Below are 16,210 nucleotides of genomic sequence, written 5' to 3'. Positions count from 1 at the left end.
GTTTCAGTGACCACCACCCCCCCACCCCCCACAATTGGCTTGGCGGTTTTCCAGTGGGAGAGTTTATTTCAAAAGTCCTACTGATTTCCTGAAAATACACCAGCCCGTGACATGATTTGTTCTGACACATTCCTGTCTTCCTGCCTTTAAGACTTCCTTTGCTCTAGAAGGTGGACCCCCTGAAGCGCTCTCCAGCCCAGCAAACAGGGAAAGGTCCCCTTTAGCAAAGAGTCAGCCTGGAGGGCTGGAGGTATTGGTGAGGAGGAGGGAGGTACTTTCCATCTCTGGAATTCCAGTGGCCTTTTTAGTGTGTTAACGTGGGACTGACCCACCCTCGGGCATGGTGCGAAGGCTCATTTGTTTGTTCAGGCTCCCTCCCCTCCCCCGCAAAGGGAAGATGTTAGTATTTGTTCTGGGCCGGTGTATTTATTTGAGGGACTCTTTGTCTCTGGCATTGTTTTTCGGTTGTGGTGATGCATCCAAAGTCTTCCCCGTCGGGGATAATTCTTTCTAAATGGGAGCATAACTAATATGCATGGTAGACTCTTATTTATTTTCTTTGCTGCTGCATTAAAAAAAGGAAGATTTGTGTTTTGCCTGGAGGAGGCTTAGGTCCCCTGCTTTAAGCTGCAAGCTGAACCCCTACTGTGCACAGGAAGTGACCCCCTCCTTCCCCTTGAGAGCCTCTTGGCTTAGAGGACCAGGGAGATGTTTTACTTTCTCCCAAGCAAAAGCTGCCTTTCTTGATAGCAACTAGAGGCAATCTGCCGGATGTCTTGTTCCGCCCAGCAGATTCAATGCGTTGAGCTCTGGAACCATTTGTGGAGAACTGGGAAAGCCTTCTGATTTGTGCTTTACCTCCTACGCCACGGCAGGTTTCCTATCTGCAGCTTCACTTTCAGACAGAATGCAAGGAGGGTTTCTGTGAGGGGCATAAAGAGAATTTAAGACAACAGTCCCAACTGTTCACAGCTGTCCCTGTTTACTATTTCCTTTTTGTATTTCCAAAAAATCTCCTATAGGTGTGGAAAATGTAACGATCCAACTGGATTTGGAAGCAGAATTCCACTTTACTCATCTCATAATGACTTTCAAGGTAAGGAATTCGTCACTTTCTCACATATGATACGTGGAGAGGCGCTGTGTAATTCCCTTTTCGGTATGGCTCTCTGTTGAGAGTCGGCCTAAATGGGAACTTAAATATTATTGTTGCCATAAATTGGGATCATCGAGCAGCTTTTTAAGATGGGCACAAATTACTATGTTCAGCAAATACTCTATCTTCGTGGCAGGCAGGAGAGAGCAAGCCTCTATTCTAAGGTAATTCAGCTGTAAACTTTTAATTAGATCTCTTTTTATTTCCCCACGGAGAGAGGCAGCTTTGACTCTCTCCCAAACCACAATAAAACATCTGGAGAGTAAATCCCTGATCCCTTCTGTTGATGTTTTAATGCTGAGCTTGGTAACTGAAAAGGAAGTGTTTTATCTTCAGTTTTCAAGGGCTTGCAAAATTTGTGGGAACAGTTCTGCAGTTCTTTAAGAAATGCGTATGCCTTCTTAAATGTGGATTTTTCTCATCCTTTTTCTTTTCGAGATGTAAAATGACTCCGGGGCTGGGGAATTTCTCTGGACAAAGTCCCTTTGTTTCTTCATAAGCAGCTGCCTGGAAATGACAGGCTACTCATGACTTAAAGTACACGTTGATGCACATAAAACCCATAATTTACCTCCCACTTCTCAGATTAAAACCACTTTGGGTAGTTTTTGGTGGGGGGCCTGAGCTGCATTGTCTCAGGTTAGGAAGAGAGGTGCTGGGGAGGGAGTGACCGTGCGTGTTGGTAGCCGTGGAAGTCTCGGGAGGCCAAGGAGCATGGAAGGGCATGGAAGTCAGACCACGACTGGGAGGCATGGTGGACTGCTGGTTCCCAGGCCTGAGCCCCTCATCCCCTGCCATCCCTGCGCCCGGGCACCCAGAGGTGCTGTTGCTGCTGGACAGGAAGGTTTCCACTGTGACACTTGATACTGGGGGAGGCGGAGGCTTTCACCAAGCAAATCAACACCGTGCCTCTCCTTTCATTAACCGCGGCCAAGCCCAGCTTGGTCATTAGAAGTAAAACTCGGCCATGCCCAAAAACGTTGCCTTCATGTCTAAAATAGACAGAATCATCATTATTCATGTCAATGGCCCTATCTTTTACTTCAGAAAGGGCATCTGTGCCTCCGTGGGTTGTTCTGAGTTTGTGTACACCCAGAGGTCCTTGGGGTACATGTTCTGTCATTAAATACCCATTCAACTGCGTACGGTGGGCCAGGGATGAAACCACACAAGCGTGGAGGGTCAAACAGGCGGTGACCCAACAGAGACATGAGGAATGGGTACTAGCAGTTGGGCTGTGGTGGGTGAGTGAGGACGCCCCCTGCAGGTTCCAGCTCCCATGTGACAAGCAGCATGTATGGGGTTGGACAGGCCCCACCCTGCCCCTTCCTGGCACATGCCGCTGGGGCCTCAGCTTCCTCTTTGGAAGGAAAAGTGGGAAGAATGAGAAATCCTGCACTGGGGGGTTGTGTGACCTCTACCTTCTCTTGCTACCTGGCCGCTAATGGGAATGCGATCATTTTTACATACGCGGATGCTTGGATAAGCGGGTCAAGGAATTCAGCCATCTTCTGTTTGCAAGAAAGTGCCAGAGGCCCTGCGGGAGATTTTAAAGATATCATGGTTGCTTTTCTGCGGGACCTTCCCACCCTCCTAGGGTTGGGGGGGGGCATCGACGGGCAAATAACTTATGTCACAGAGGGTGCTAAGCGCTCAGCAGAAGTTCAGAGAATGTCTGTTCTGAGCATGGAGGAGGGCGAGATTCCTCGTAGCCTGGGCTAAGGGAGAAAGCTTCACGAAGAGAGGTGGGGACTGCATTTGACCCCGGGCCAGGAAGGGTGCGCAGGATCTCAGTGGGAGGAGGTGGAAGAAAAGGCTTTCTTGGCAGAGGACAGCATCTGAGAGCAAAGCGCTGGTGTGGATAGTTCGGGCGGGGTTCGCTGGGCGTAGATTTGCCTGGAGCTCAGGGCTGTGAGGGGGCGAGGGAAGGAAGATGACAGTCAGAAGGACCGGGACTCCTGGCTGAGAAGTGTGTGCCATAGAGGAAACGGGGAGCCATTGACAGGGAGATGAGACATTTAAGGAAGGTAGCCAGAGAGGAGGAAGAGGAAGGCCTGGGACAGTGAGAACCGAGGGCTCGTGTGGAGGCCCTTGTTGAGGTCTGTGTTGATGGGGGGGGGGTTCATCTAGGAGACTCCTGGGGTTCATGCAGAGATGGACCTGGCTCTCACGTAGGAGGGAGTCGCCCCTGCATCCAGGGCATCCTGGAAGTATTACCAGAAAGCCTTTTTCAAATCACACACCTCTCCTTGCTGCCGTAGTGTTCCTCTCCACTGCTACTTACTTCCCTTGGGAATTATCGCCCACTACCATGGGGGTCCTCGGTTGGGCCCTTTTGGAATCAAAGGTTCAGCCATGAATTGGAGAAGAATGAGAATCAGAAGGACAGAAGGAGGGCAAGGAGAAGGATGAAGCCAAGATCTCTTGGATGTCCAAGCTGAGTGAGCAGGAGCGTGGCAATAGGACGACAGGAGCGTGGACGGTAGCGGGTGGTGGTGAGGAACACATGTTTGCCACGGAGAGAGCTGCTTGCTAAGTGGATTGGGTTTTGTGTTGGGTTTTGTGAGTCAGCGAAACTCTTGTAACATATACACAGTGGGCTTTGGTCCATAGCCAGATGTTTCCAAAATCGTAGCTCTTGAATGGAGTAGAAATTCAGAGGTAGCCGTGCCTCGGCGTGAGCCCTGAGCAGGTTGATGAATGAGTGAAGAGTGTGGAAGGGCCTCCATTCTGAACATGCCAGTGTTTTCCTGGGTTCCAGCAGCCTCCTGAGTCCACAGGAAATCGGATCGCTCTGTCAATAGCCCTTAGGGACTCAGAAGCTTCCAGAAGGAGGGAGAAAGAATCACAGCCAGCACTGGCTGTACGGCGTTTCCTCTCTGCTCCCTTCTGACCCGGAGACACCAGGCTGGTCTGTCCCCAGATGTCATCACCCAGGTGGCAGGTCTCATGGGGAGTTTGTCTTGGCTGAGGTAGTTATTGGGGTTCCCCCCTTAATTTAAAATCCTTCGTCACGTAATCTTGAATTTAATAAAATACCATTTTCTTATGTTCCTGAACAGATAAAAAAGTAAAAACCCAAGCAACTAGTAAGTGAATAAGTCAAAGAATCTGTCAAAATACGACCTTCCATTTTCTTACCCTTGTCTCCTTTGATCCATGCAAAAGACCGTCAGGATTATTAAGGAAGGCAGAAGGAGGTCTGGGAATGGACTGGTCTCCCCGTTAGTGGTCGCCCAGATTTTTCCCAAGCATTGGTTTTAATTCAGAAGGGAAGGTCTGTTCAACTTCTGTTTGCTGGGCCGGCTCCTCTGCCCTCTTGTTTCCCCACAATCAAATGTGCTATGTGCCTCATCTCTTCTTTCCACCCTCCCAAATCTCCATCCTGCCTCAGTTTCCAGGAATCTGGCCTTTGTATCCCATCCTCCGTGACATCCACTTGTCAGTCTGCTGTGATGCCATCAGCCAGTGAGGCAGAAAGATGGGTTTGGGCCTCATTCAGCTTGGATTTGAATCCGAGCTCTGCCTCCAGCTGGCAAGTCCATGAATGTGTCTGAGCCGTCATTTCCCACGTGTAAGAAGAGTGTGTCTCGAGGGTGTGTTAGTTTCCTGGGGCCTCTAAGGTGGCTTAAACCCCGGAAGTGTCTCGTCTCACAGCTGTGGAGGCTTTATAAGCAAGATCGAAGTGTAGACAGAGTTGGCTTTTCCTGCGACTTCTTTCTTTCCTTGGCTTGGAGATGGTGGTTTTTCTTCTCTCTCCCCTTGGTCTTCCCTTGGACATGTCCGTATCCTAATTGCTCCTGCTTATAAAGAATGCCAGTCGCGTGGAATTAAGGTGCTCTGTAAGACCTCATTCTACTTTAATTACCCAGATACAGTCACATTCTGAGGGACAAGGGGTTAGGTCCTCAACATAAGAATTTGGGGAGGACACCGTTTGGCCCATAACAGGAGGTTAAGCAATGATGTAATTCAGTTGCCCACTCTTTCCTGCTTTGGCTAGCCCTGTGCTGATGCCTTTTCTGCAACAATGACTTCAGCTCTTTTATCTTGTCTTTTGCTTTTCGGGGGGAAGTCATACCTTTTGGGGATTTCAAATACCATATGCCAACAGTGATTTCTAAATCCATGGTTCAAGCTCTGTTGGTGCAGCTGGGTGCCAGACCTCTGTTTCCGGTTGTCCGCTAGGTGTCCCTTTGTGGATGCCTCACGTGTAACTAGTCCAAACCAAAAGCCTGCCTTCTCTTCTGTGGCTTTGCTGTTAGCACATACACACCCACACTCCAAGCTCAGGTGCCCCTGTTTCTTCCCTTCCCTCCCTTTCCACTGAAACCTAACAGATCACCAAATGTGATTCAATATATTTTACTAAATTCTCTAAGTTTTCAGAGTAATTGCATCCTTTCTGATCGTATTGTCGTACTTGAATTAAGACCTTCATTTTTTTTCTCAGTTGGTTTCCTTATCTCTTGGTTTCTTTTGTTTCTTGTTTTTCTGTGTCCAATAATTGTGCCCCAGGATGATTTTTCTTTTTTTTTTTTTTAAAGATTTTATTTATTTATTAGAGAGTGCGTGCACACAAGCGGGGCAATGGCAGACAGAGGGAGTGGAAGAAGCAGGCTCCCCACTGAGCAGGGAGCCTGATGTGGGACTCGATCCCATGACCCCAAGATCATGACCTGAGCTGATGGCAGATGCTTAACTGAGCCACCCAGGTATCCCCAGGATGACTTTTCTAAAGTACAACCTGATCATTTCATTCTGTCCAGTCCAGTCTTTTGGTGCTCCCCTTTTGCGGCATAAAGGTAAAGGAAAGCCCTGCACATGGCCAGCAGGTTCCTTCCTCCCCTGTCCTAGTCAAGCTCTTCTGCCTCCTGCAGCCCCCTCCGCCCGCTGCCTGGAAGACCCCACCCTTCCAGGATCCAGTTCGAGGCCATCTTCTCTCTGAAGCATTCAGAGAGCATGTGTGTGTGTGTGTGTGTGTGTGTGTGTGAAAATATCCATCACACAACATTTGCCATTTTAAACCTTTTTAAGAATACAATTCAGTACCATTAGGTGGCTTCCCAATGTACCACCATCACCACTCTATTTCCAGAACTTTTCATCACCCCAAATATAAACGCTACCCACGAAGCAATAACTCCCCATTGCCCCCTCCCCCTAGCCCCTGGAAACCTCTAATTTATTTCCCATCTCTGCGGACTTGCCCATTCAAGACCTTTCCTGTCTGTGGAATCCTACAGGATCTGTCCTTTTGTGCCTGGCTTCTTTCACTGAGTAGAATGTTTTCGGGATTTATCCATGATGTAGGAAGCATCCGAATTTCTTTTTTTATGGCTGAATAACATTCCCTTGCATGCCTATGCCGTGTTTGGTTTATTCATTGGTCTTTGATGGGTCCTTGGGTGGTTTCTGCCTTTGGGCCATTGTGAACTATGCCTCCATGAACATTCTCGTCCGAGTATCTGAGTCCCCGTTTTTGGTTCTTCGGGCAGTGGAGTAGCTAGGAGGAGAATCGAAAGATTCTGCAGCTTCTCGAGTTAGTCCTTGCTTCCTCTCGTCCTCCCAGAGCACACTGTAGGAGAATCTGCTGCGGTGTTTCGTGTCCTGAATGATGTAATGAATGTGCTTCCTGGGCCCATCTGCAGCCTGCAGACCACGGTCTGTACTGAGCGGCGGTCAGCGCCCAGGTGTCGGACAATTACACGGAACTGAGCAAGTGGACAACCTGACCAGTCCTGTGATGGGTGCTGACCGACTCATCCAAAGAGTGTTAGCTATTAAGTCCTGCTTAGGTCAGCTTCTAAAGAGAAGTAGCTGACTGATCTCTGTTAGGGTGGGAGAAGTGCAGCGTTTCAGGGCTCGACATGTGCCGGCGAGAGGACCCTCTGTGCACCGGCCTGAAGTTTCTGAAATCCTGCCACAGTCCTAGATACCAACCACACGCCGGTAGGGTTTATGGTGAGCAGCTGAGTGATAGGTTCATCTGAGTTAAAAAAAAAAAAAAGTACAGATCACCAATAGAAAACATCAAACGAACCTTCCCTTCCCCGCCTTTAGACATTCCGTCCGGCCGCTATGCTGATAGAACGATCATCCGACTTCGGGAGAACCTGGGGCGTGTACAGATACTTTGCCTATGACTGCGAGAGCTCATTTCCAGGCATCTCCACCGGCCCCATGAAGAAAGTGGATGATATAATCTGTGATTCCCGCTATTCCGACATTGAACCCTCAACTGAAGGAGAGGTTTGTTTGCTTTTCCTGTTTTACATTGTACTCACAAATCCTTTTTGATCATGGCAAAAATACCCATTACTCTTGTATCTATTTTTAGGTGATATTTCGTGCTTTAGATCCCGCTTTCAGAATAGAAGACCCTTACAGTCCAAGGATACAGAGTAAGCTTGTTTTCGAATAAAAGCTTTGATGGAAAACAGCAATCATGGAAGAACTCCTACAGAACACTGCTACCCCAAATCTAAGCATTCAGTGCTGGATCCACCCTCTTTGTTTCCTTTTATCTCGACAATACCCAGTCAGAGGCCCCTGAAATTGGCAGGAATCAAAGTCCTCCCCGATGGGGAACACATTTTGATTAGAGTAAAACATTTAAGTCGTAAGTACTGAAACAATTATGCTGGTTGTAATACCTTATTTTATTGCTCAGTATAATACAATGTATATAAATATATATATAAAAATATGTTATATAATATATAACTTGTATATTACATGTCATGATTTATTATTTATTACTTATGTATTATCTTATAACTTATATAAGTCATATAATATATAACATATATGTAATATATAATATATAACCTATATAATAAATTATATATGTTATATATAGTGTATGTTATATATAATTTGTATACATTATTCAATATATGTATACATAAATTAGGGTACAGATTAAGCTGTTGTAACAAAGTGTCCCCAAACATACAGTGGCTTGAATAAAATAGAACTTGATTTCTCTCTTACGAAATCATCCAGAGGGCTTTCCAGAGAAGAACGGTGGTAGCTCATCTGCTACCTGTAGGATTACCACATAAAATAAAGGCTGACACCCGGTTAAATCTGAATTGGAGGTAAATAGCAGGTTGTTTTTTTAGTATAATTATATCCCATGGAATATTCGTGACTAGTACAAGGACATCCCATGCAATATTTATGGTTGGTGTGACTATGTCCCATGTCATATTTAAGACAGACTTTACTGACAAAAATATTGTTTATCTGAGATTCATATGTAACTGAACAACTTGTATTCTTATTGCTACATCTGGCAATCCTAGCCACTAGGGCAGCCAGGTTCCTTCTGTCTCCTAGTCTTTACTCCTAGCATGGTGGGAGGCAGCGAAGGGCAGATGACATGGGAGCTGGCCCACTGGCCAAATTTAGTCACGTGGCCAACCTCAAGACACACTGGGAAACCTCTAGCAAGGTGGCCGTGTGCCTCTCACACTCTTGCCAGAGGCTTTTCTTGTCAAAGGAAGGAAAGAAGAAGGGGTACTGGGGGGAAATCTAGGTGTCAGCCGTGCTCAGTACGCTTGTATTTCCATTTAACAGATGAGTAAACTGAGGCTTAGAGAGTTGGAATAATGTGCATAAGGGGACAGTCAGATCCTGAACCCATAAGTTATGATTCTAAATCTAAATTTGGAATCTTTCTAGCATGTAGCAACCATGCTTCAGTCGTTACAGAATTACATTTTGATCATCTTGGAAGGCAAAATATGCGCTAATTAGAAGGGGGTTTGGAGTCTGGCAGCCCTGGGTTTCAATCCTAGTTCCAGAAGACCACAGTTCTGGGACCTGGGGCAAGTAATCCGCTTAAACCTGGTTTTTTTTTTAGAGTCTGTTTTTCAGCTGTACGTACATATAGTAATACTGACTTGAACATCATTATGGAGGGAAAATGAGTTCTAGAAACGACATTCCGGCGTGCCTGACCCACAGAGAGTAGTCAGTGAATTGAAGCAGCTGCTGCTATTCATGTTGCCATGAGCCATGGCCTGGGTCTTGTGTGGACCTGGTCCCCGTACCTCAGAGTGAGGGGATGAGACTCCGTCTCCGGATACTAAGGCGTAGGCCACTGAAGAGGAGAAAGGCTGATTGCGCTGATCGTGCCCAGCTGCAGACGGCCCTAGTTGAACCCAAGGCACCGTAGAACCTCCCAGCACAAATCAGGCAAGATTAGAATGGAAAACGTCCAGGAAATGTTGCCAGAAAAGGGCTGTTTCCCCACTTAAATTAATTTTACATGTGGCCCAGACTGTCTCTGGTCTGTAATTTGCTTGTTCATTCTATTACAAAACAAATATTTAGGGCACATCCAGCCCTGTGCCATTTCTGAGTGACCTCTGGGAGGCGTCCCCTCCCTGCTCTCAAAACCCAGTTGTAAGAAACGTCCACATGGCGTCCACGACACACACCCCGTGGTGTCCAACAAGGACTCATGCACGGGCTGCTCCTTCTTGGACGACATTTGCAGAACTTGGGGAACATGTCACCATCATAGTTCTCTGGTCTTTTGTTGTTGAATGGCCTCGGAAAATCTTGCCTGTGTTCGAGAGGCATCCGTTTTAACTGCTGATGCTTCTCGATCGCCTTTGTACTCCACGGAACAAGGAAAGTCCCTTTTGTTGGCCCTGTTGTTGAGACCTGGGGCCTCACTTCCAAAAGCGAGTCTTGCCCATGCCAGCAGGTCCATGTACAAGGCTTGTTGTCGGTAACTGTGCTGGGAGAGCGGGGAAGGGACGTACTTGCTCTTCCGTGGGCTCCCACAAAGATCGGTTCAGGGGCTCCTAAACACTCCGGCCGTTCTGCAGCTTTGTCTTCGGGCCTCTTGTCAGTAGACAGCTTGTGCTCATTTTGTGTGTGGGAGGAAATGTGGGCATTCGCACATTCCAGCCAGCTAAGTCGTACCATGCTCTCTCTGTTCCATTTTTGATTTTACAAAGAGCCTAAGATCAATGCAGGGAGTCATGGACTGTCTCTTTCAACCCACAGCTCTTTCTGTAGTCTTCATTGTAGGCTGTGCATGTATTATAAGTTGTTAAAATTATATTCGGGCTTCGCGAGTCTCTGATGCCCTGTGCCAGCGCCTTGTCCTGGGGAACAAGTGAGAATGCGTCAGCACCAGTGACAGTAAAGCTTAGGGACAATTTCAGGCTACACAGGGGTGGACTGATGGACTGATGAGTCTTTCCAGATCCACTTCAGCAAGAGCAGCTTAGCCACTGATGGAAACACTGCTGGAGAAGATGAAGGGCTTTTGGTTTATCAAGTTACTCTAGAATATAATTGGTAGCCCCACATCTGTAATAAACATAGATCTGTAGGCCCAGGAGAGAGAAGAAAAGATAAGAGAAATTGATCCGCAAGTAACTTATGATTTTGGAAAAAACAACTTGCCCCAACCTCCTGATACTGAGCTCCTTTATCCTTATGTCACACTATGCATAAATGACAAATGGAACAAAAAAGCGGGAGACTGTGATGTTGGTTCAGAATGGGGTGGAGATCTTCTGTCCCTGGAACATGGTTCTTCCACAGAGTTACATCTATTTCAGCAACTTGGATTTCATCTATGCGGTGGGAAATTTAGATAGTACTTTATTTCCTCCCAAAATGAACACAAAAATGTTCCATCCTAGGTATCTTGTAATAAGAGAATTGGAGTGTGTTGATAAACCCTTTCCCACCTGCATGGACTCCTCTGGGTTTGACGCTGACGCTCGTTGCCGTGACACCGAATGGCATTGCAATCTTTCAGATTACTGTGTGCTAGAGGTTTCTGGCAGCCGTGCCACCGTGCTCTTAAATTTCTCTGCCTTCGTGCTTTTTCCTGAAATGGTCTGATGTTCTTTCTAAACGGGTGAAGAGGGAGCAGCCCTTCCTTCTTCCAGAGACTGTCCCATGATGTCAAGCTTTGCTAGCACGGCCCTCGAGACCGTACAAGGGGGTCATTTTTATTTGTCGTGCCTGTCTCTAAAGAGATGTCGTATCGTTGCAAAAGAGGTGGTCTTGCTTGTTTGATCAGACTTTCCCTCTTCTTGGTGACCTTCGTAGATCTCTTAAAAATCACCAACTTGAGAATCAAGTTTGTGAAGCTACACACTTTGGGCGATAACCTTTTGGATTCCAGAATGGAAATCAGAGAGAAGTATTACTATGCAGTGTATGACATGGTGGTTCGAGGAAATTGCTTCTGCTACGGCCATGCCAGCGAATGTGCGCCTGTGGACGGAGTGAATGAGGAAGTAGAGGGAATGGTAAGCAAGCACTCTGGGGGGGCTTTCTCCTTTATTTATTTATTTTTTTTAAAGATTTCCTTCATTTATTTGAGAGAGGGAGGTGGAGATCACAGAGGGAAAGGGAGAAGCAGACTCCCCGCTCAGCAGGGAGCCCAATGTTGGACTCGATCCCAGGACCCCAGGACCCCAGGATCCCAGGACCCTGAGCCGAAGGCAGATGCCTCACCGACTGAGTCACCCAAGCACCCCAGGGTTTCTCCTTTGGACAGATGATCCCCAAAAGCAATTTGAAGCTAGTTTTACCTTAAACCTTTCACAGTTTCTTGGGGTTTTATTTTTCCAGACTGACTTTTAGCTCTTTCCGCCTTACTGGTGGTTGACGGCTGGTTTTCTCTTTGCTAACTTTCTGGGACTATTCATGTCAGAGACAAAGAATTAAATTTTGGAAATTGTTGCAACAAGCTACTGCTACAGTAGATCTTTTTATTCCAGCCAACCCAATAAGGATTAAGAGGTTTTCTCAATAGCCATCACGTCTTCCTTTCCTTTAGAGAAGATTAGGCACCACAAGCATAAAGTGACCTCAGCCCAGAGAACCAGGACATTTGAATCCGGAACCGCAGAACATGATTTAGGAACCCAGTGGGCTTTGTTTTTTTATATGCTTCTACTCGTTTATTCCTTTCCCACTTGTATGCTGGCTGTCAATTCATGTACTTCTAAAAATTGGGGATTTGGGTGATTTGCCAAATGGATAAAGTTAGGGTATTTTACCCATTTCGAAGTGAACTGGTAATTCTTACAGACCCATAGGATTTCAGAGCTAAATGGATTTACTCCACCAACTATCCTTATTAGAAAGGAACAGGGATTAAACAGCTCACCAGAGGGCCCTAAGTCAGCGGCAGATGGAAATTTCATGTCTAGCTCTCCTGACTCAGCCCCAGGGTTCCTTCTGTTACTAGACTCTGGGCCTCCCTTGATGAAGATTGTGCCTGCCTTACTTGCTGTTTGCTTTCCCAAGATTGTTAGTCCTCATCTGGGAAGGCCCAGGATTGCGTGCATTCAACCAGCTGAAATTTCTGCTCTCTATTTGCTCCACTTAGAGCACTTGTCCTGTAGATAAAGTTGCATTTTTAGCAGAGCCTAAAGGGAGGACACATCCTCGTAATCTCGTTGCTACATCTTTCAGAGAATGCTAGGTACGCAGTGTTTACTGTTCAGCATAACAAATCTGGCGTGTAGCTCCTGTCCCGTAGTCTTGTCACTATCAGGGGTCTCAGCACTGTGTGCTATTGGTTCGGATACTGAGGAGTGCTGTGGTGTGTGCTTTGGGACTGTTTTTTGTTGTTGTTCTGTGTAAAACCAGCTTGTCAGGAGACTATTTTACTCTTTTGCTCACTGGCGCTCCTGTCAAGGTGAGTCCAGGGCGGACCTGTCTGTCCTGTTCCTGAATTCCATTCTATAGAAACTAGTGTTTAGGTGAGGTGCCCGTGCACATGCGTATTTGATAGATTGGAAGCATTTATCGTTTACGTGCCTCAGGGGCTTAGGCAGAGTTTGCCGGAGACAAACGCCAATGAGCACATCCTGGGCCCTCCATCAAGCAAAATAATTTGTTTTTTTTTCCCTGAGATTTTATGTTTCCTTTCTTAAAGACAAAAAGGTAAGTGTGAATGTAGTAAGTGATTAATATTCTGAATCTCGTTTTGATTTGGAAAAACAAGTGCGGTGCCAGGAGTCAAAAACAAAACAAAAGAAGCAAAAAAGCCATTTTTCTATATGGCACAGCCATAAACCTTGCAGTAATGTGAGTCGGTTTCCAGGCAGCGTTTGTACATTTAGTTCTGCACTGTAACTTCTGTTGATTTCTCTTAAAATCGATTTCTTTTGGGCATAGATTAAAAAAAAAATGTAACTGGGTGCCTGGGTGGCTCAGTGGGTTAAGCCGCTGCCTTCGGCTCAGGTCATGATCTCAGGGTCCTGGGATCAAGTCCCGCATCGGGCTCTCTGCTCAGCAGGGAGCCTGCTTCCCTCTCTCTCTCTCTCTCTCTGCCTGCCTCTCTATCTACTTGTGATCTCTCTCTGTCAAATAAATAAATAAAAAAAATCTTTAAAAAAAAAAGTAAGTTTTATTTATTTTTTAATTCTTAAGTGACTGATGTTGTTCACCTGGGTTCATTTCATCGATACTTTGATAAACTATTTCTTGAGTGTCTGTTGTATAATAGGAACATTACTGCGTTCCTAAAGATGGAGTTGGAGCCATCAGAAAGAACTCACTGGAAAGGGACAAAATAAAAACAAATCCTCATTGTGGTGAGCTCGAGATGATGATTAGTAGGAAAAGGGGTTTCTGTCTCCCATCAGTTGTGGAGAAAATCTGTCCCCGGTCTGTCTCTTACTTTGCCCTTTCCCGTTTCTCTGACTTCCAAGGTTCACGGGCACTGCATGTGCAGGCATAACACCAAGGGCTTGAACTGTGAACAGTGCATGGATTTCTACCACGACTTACCCTGGAGACCCGCTGAAGGTCGAAACAGCAATGCCTGCAAAAGTAAGTCTCCGTCAGAGAGCGGTTTGCATCCACCCAGACCCCTGTTAGTAAGTACAACCCAGCAGCCTTTGGTGATAGCTGAGATGGTTTAGGTAAGAAGAAGAAAGAAGGATCAGGGGGTCAGGAAGGAGGGAAGGGAGTGGGGAAGGGGGACGGAGTTCAGATAAGAACAGCACAGAGCACAAGGCCCCAAGGACGTTCTTGCGACCAACGCAGAGTCTACACTGGAGAAATGATTCCAAGGTTTAATTCAGCTGGTGTGTGGCGGGCACTTCTCTGCTGGGCACTGAGGATGGGTCACTGACGAGAAACGGCCCCTCCCTATGGGAGGTCGTGTTGCGGGGGAGGCAGGGGAGGCTAGGGTGTAGAGTCCCAGGAGGGCCAAGCTGAGTTAAGCTTCATTTTGGGAAGAGCGGCGTCCATGCGGGTCGCTGAGCAGAGAGTGACATGATATTAAAGTGGGGTTGGACCAAGGGGACTGCCCACTGGGCTGGCAGAGGGTCATTGTGCACTCGGCAGACCTTTATTCCCACTGAAGAGCCTGGTCGGGTGTGCTGGTGGGAGTGGGGAAGAAGGGAAGCAGGGCTTCACACCCCGCTCCTTAAAGCTGGCAGCCCAAACAGGCTTTCCCAAGAAGCAGCGCCTCGGAGATCCTCTGGGGTGATGTGGGGGACCCACAGGCGTCCTCTGCCTGGTCGCAGCCTTGTGTTGATAAGCCACCAAGGGGACTTTCCCCAAAGGTTTTTACTTTTTAGCCCATTCTCTTCCAAAGAGGGCAGATGCGTGTTTCAGAAAGCTCACGCTTGGAAGGTTTCCAGCACGTCAGGTGGACGTGCCCTTCGTCACCGCGCCTGGTTGTCCATTGTCATTTTGCCTGAATTCACCCCTAGTTTCCAGAACGAGCTTCTTCCCAGCAAGCCCATCCTCCGTTGGTAAGTCGACTTCAAGGCTTTTCTTGACGTGGGTCTTGTCGCGCAGAGTGTAACTGCAACGAGCATTCGGGCTCATGCCACTTTGACATGGCGGTGTACTTGGCCACTGGCAACGTCACCGGAGGGGTGTGTGACGACTGCCAGCACAACACGATGGGACGCAACTGTGAGCAGTGCAAGCCGTTTTACTTCCAGCACCCGGAGAGAGACGTCCGAGACCCCAACCTCTGTGAACGTACGTGGGGAAGCGCGTGACGTACGACCTCTCAGTTTGGAGAGCCGGGGTGGGGGCGGGGTCACCCTCCTTCTCCTGGGACTCCTGGTGTGAGCGTCAGACTCCGCTTCATTTTAATTGTAGGGTAGCCTGCTGAAGCAGTCTTGCCTTCTTTCGTCTATTTCTGTGGCATGTGGAGGGTCGACGGGAACATGCGTGTTGGTACCAACACACGCATTGTGACCTGGTGTGCTTTGTTCTTCTCAGGATGCAGCTGTGACCCAGCTGGATCTCAGAACGGGGGAATCTGTGACAGTCACACGGATTTTTCCACTGGCCTCATTGCTGGTCAATGTCGGTGTAAATTACACGTGGAGGGAGAACACTGTGAAATTTGCAAAGAAGGCTTCTACGGCTTAAGTGCTGAAGACCCGTTCGGGTGTACATGTAAGTACGTTTGTGAAAAAGTCTGGGAGTTCGGGTGGACGTAATGCCCGTTTTACTGTGCAGTTCTAAGTCCATACTACCCCGTGGCACTCACTTGGTTTGTGTTTCTTCACTTTATTCATTTTATCTCTACGAAAGCTTGTGCTTGCAATCCTCTGGGAACGATTCCTGGCGGGAATCCTTGTGATTCTGAGACAGGTTACTGCTACTGTAAGCGTCTGGTGACAGGACAGCACTGTGACCAGTGTCTGGTAGGTGAATCCTAATTACATTGAGTGGGTGGTTTGTGCGCGGGACCTGGTTCGCTCTTGTAGAGTCTGCTGTCCCCCTTCTATGTAAATATTACAAGATGCAAACAATGCACAAAAAAATTACTCGTGCATAATTTTGGCAAGATGCTAACCATTGAATTGTAAAATAAAACCACAGTGAATTACCACTTTCGTAGTCAAAATTAACAAGTTTTTAAAAATGGGATTGCTAACTGTAAGGACATAATGTGGGGCTGGTCCTCCGAGTTGCTGATGGAAATGCACGTTGGTTTGTACTTGGCAAGAAAAGCATTTTGGAAGTATGTTATCAGGAGCCTGTAGAAATGTGCATACCCTTTGACCCAGTAATTCCACTTCT

At 47.2% G+C, this 16,210-nt stretch overlaps 1 protein-coding gene across 1 annotated transcript in view; it reads left to right on the top strand.

Moving 5' to 3' along the window:
- LAMB1 (laminin subunit beta 1) overlaps positions 1–16,210 on the top strand; it is a 67,081-nt gene that overhangs the window by 6,501 nt on the left and 44,370 nt on the right. Inside the window, 8 exon segments of the mRNA XM_046020877.1 lie at positions 1,023–1,096; positions 7,220–7,408; positions 7,497–7,560; positions 11,246–11,448; positions 13,867–13,987; positions 14,966–15,154; positions 15,401–15,580; positions 15,719–15,831. Of these exon segments, the coding sequence (XP_045876833.1) occupies positions 1,023–1,096; positions 7,220–7,408; positions 7,497–7,560; positions 11,246–11,448; positions 13,867–13,987; positions 14,966–15,154; positions 15,401–15,580; positions 15,719–15,831 (1,133 nt within the window).

The sequence above is a fragment of the Meles meles genome, chromosome 10 (assembly GCF_922984935.1).
Source record: "Meles meles chromosome 10, mMelMel3.1 paternal haplotype, whole genome shotgun sequence".
NCBI lineage: Eukaryota > Metazoa > Chordata > Mammalia > Carnivora > Mustelidae > Meles > Meles meles.
This window is presented reverse-complemented; position numbering and strand designations above follow the sequence as displayed.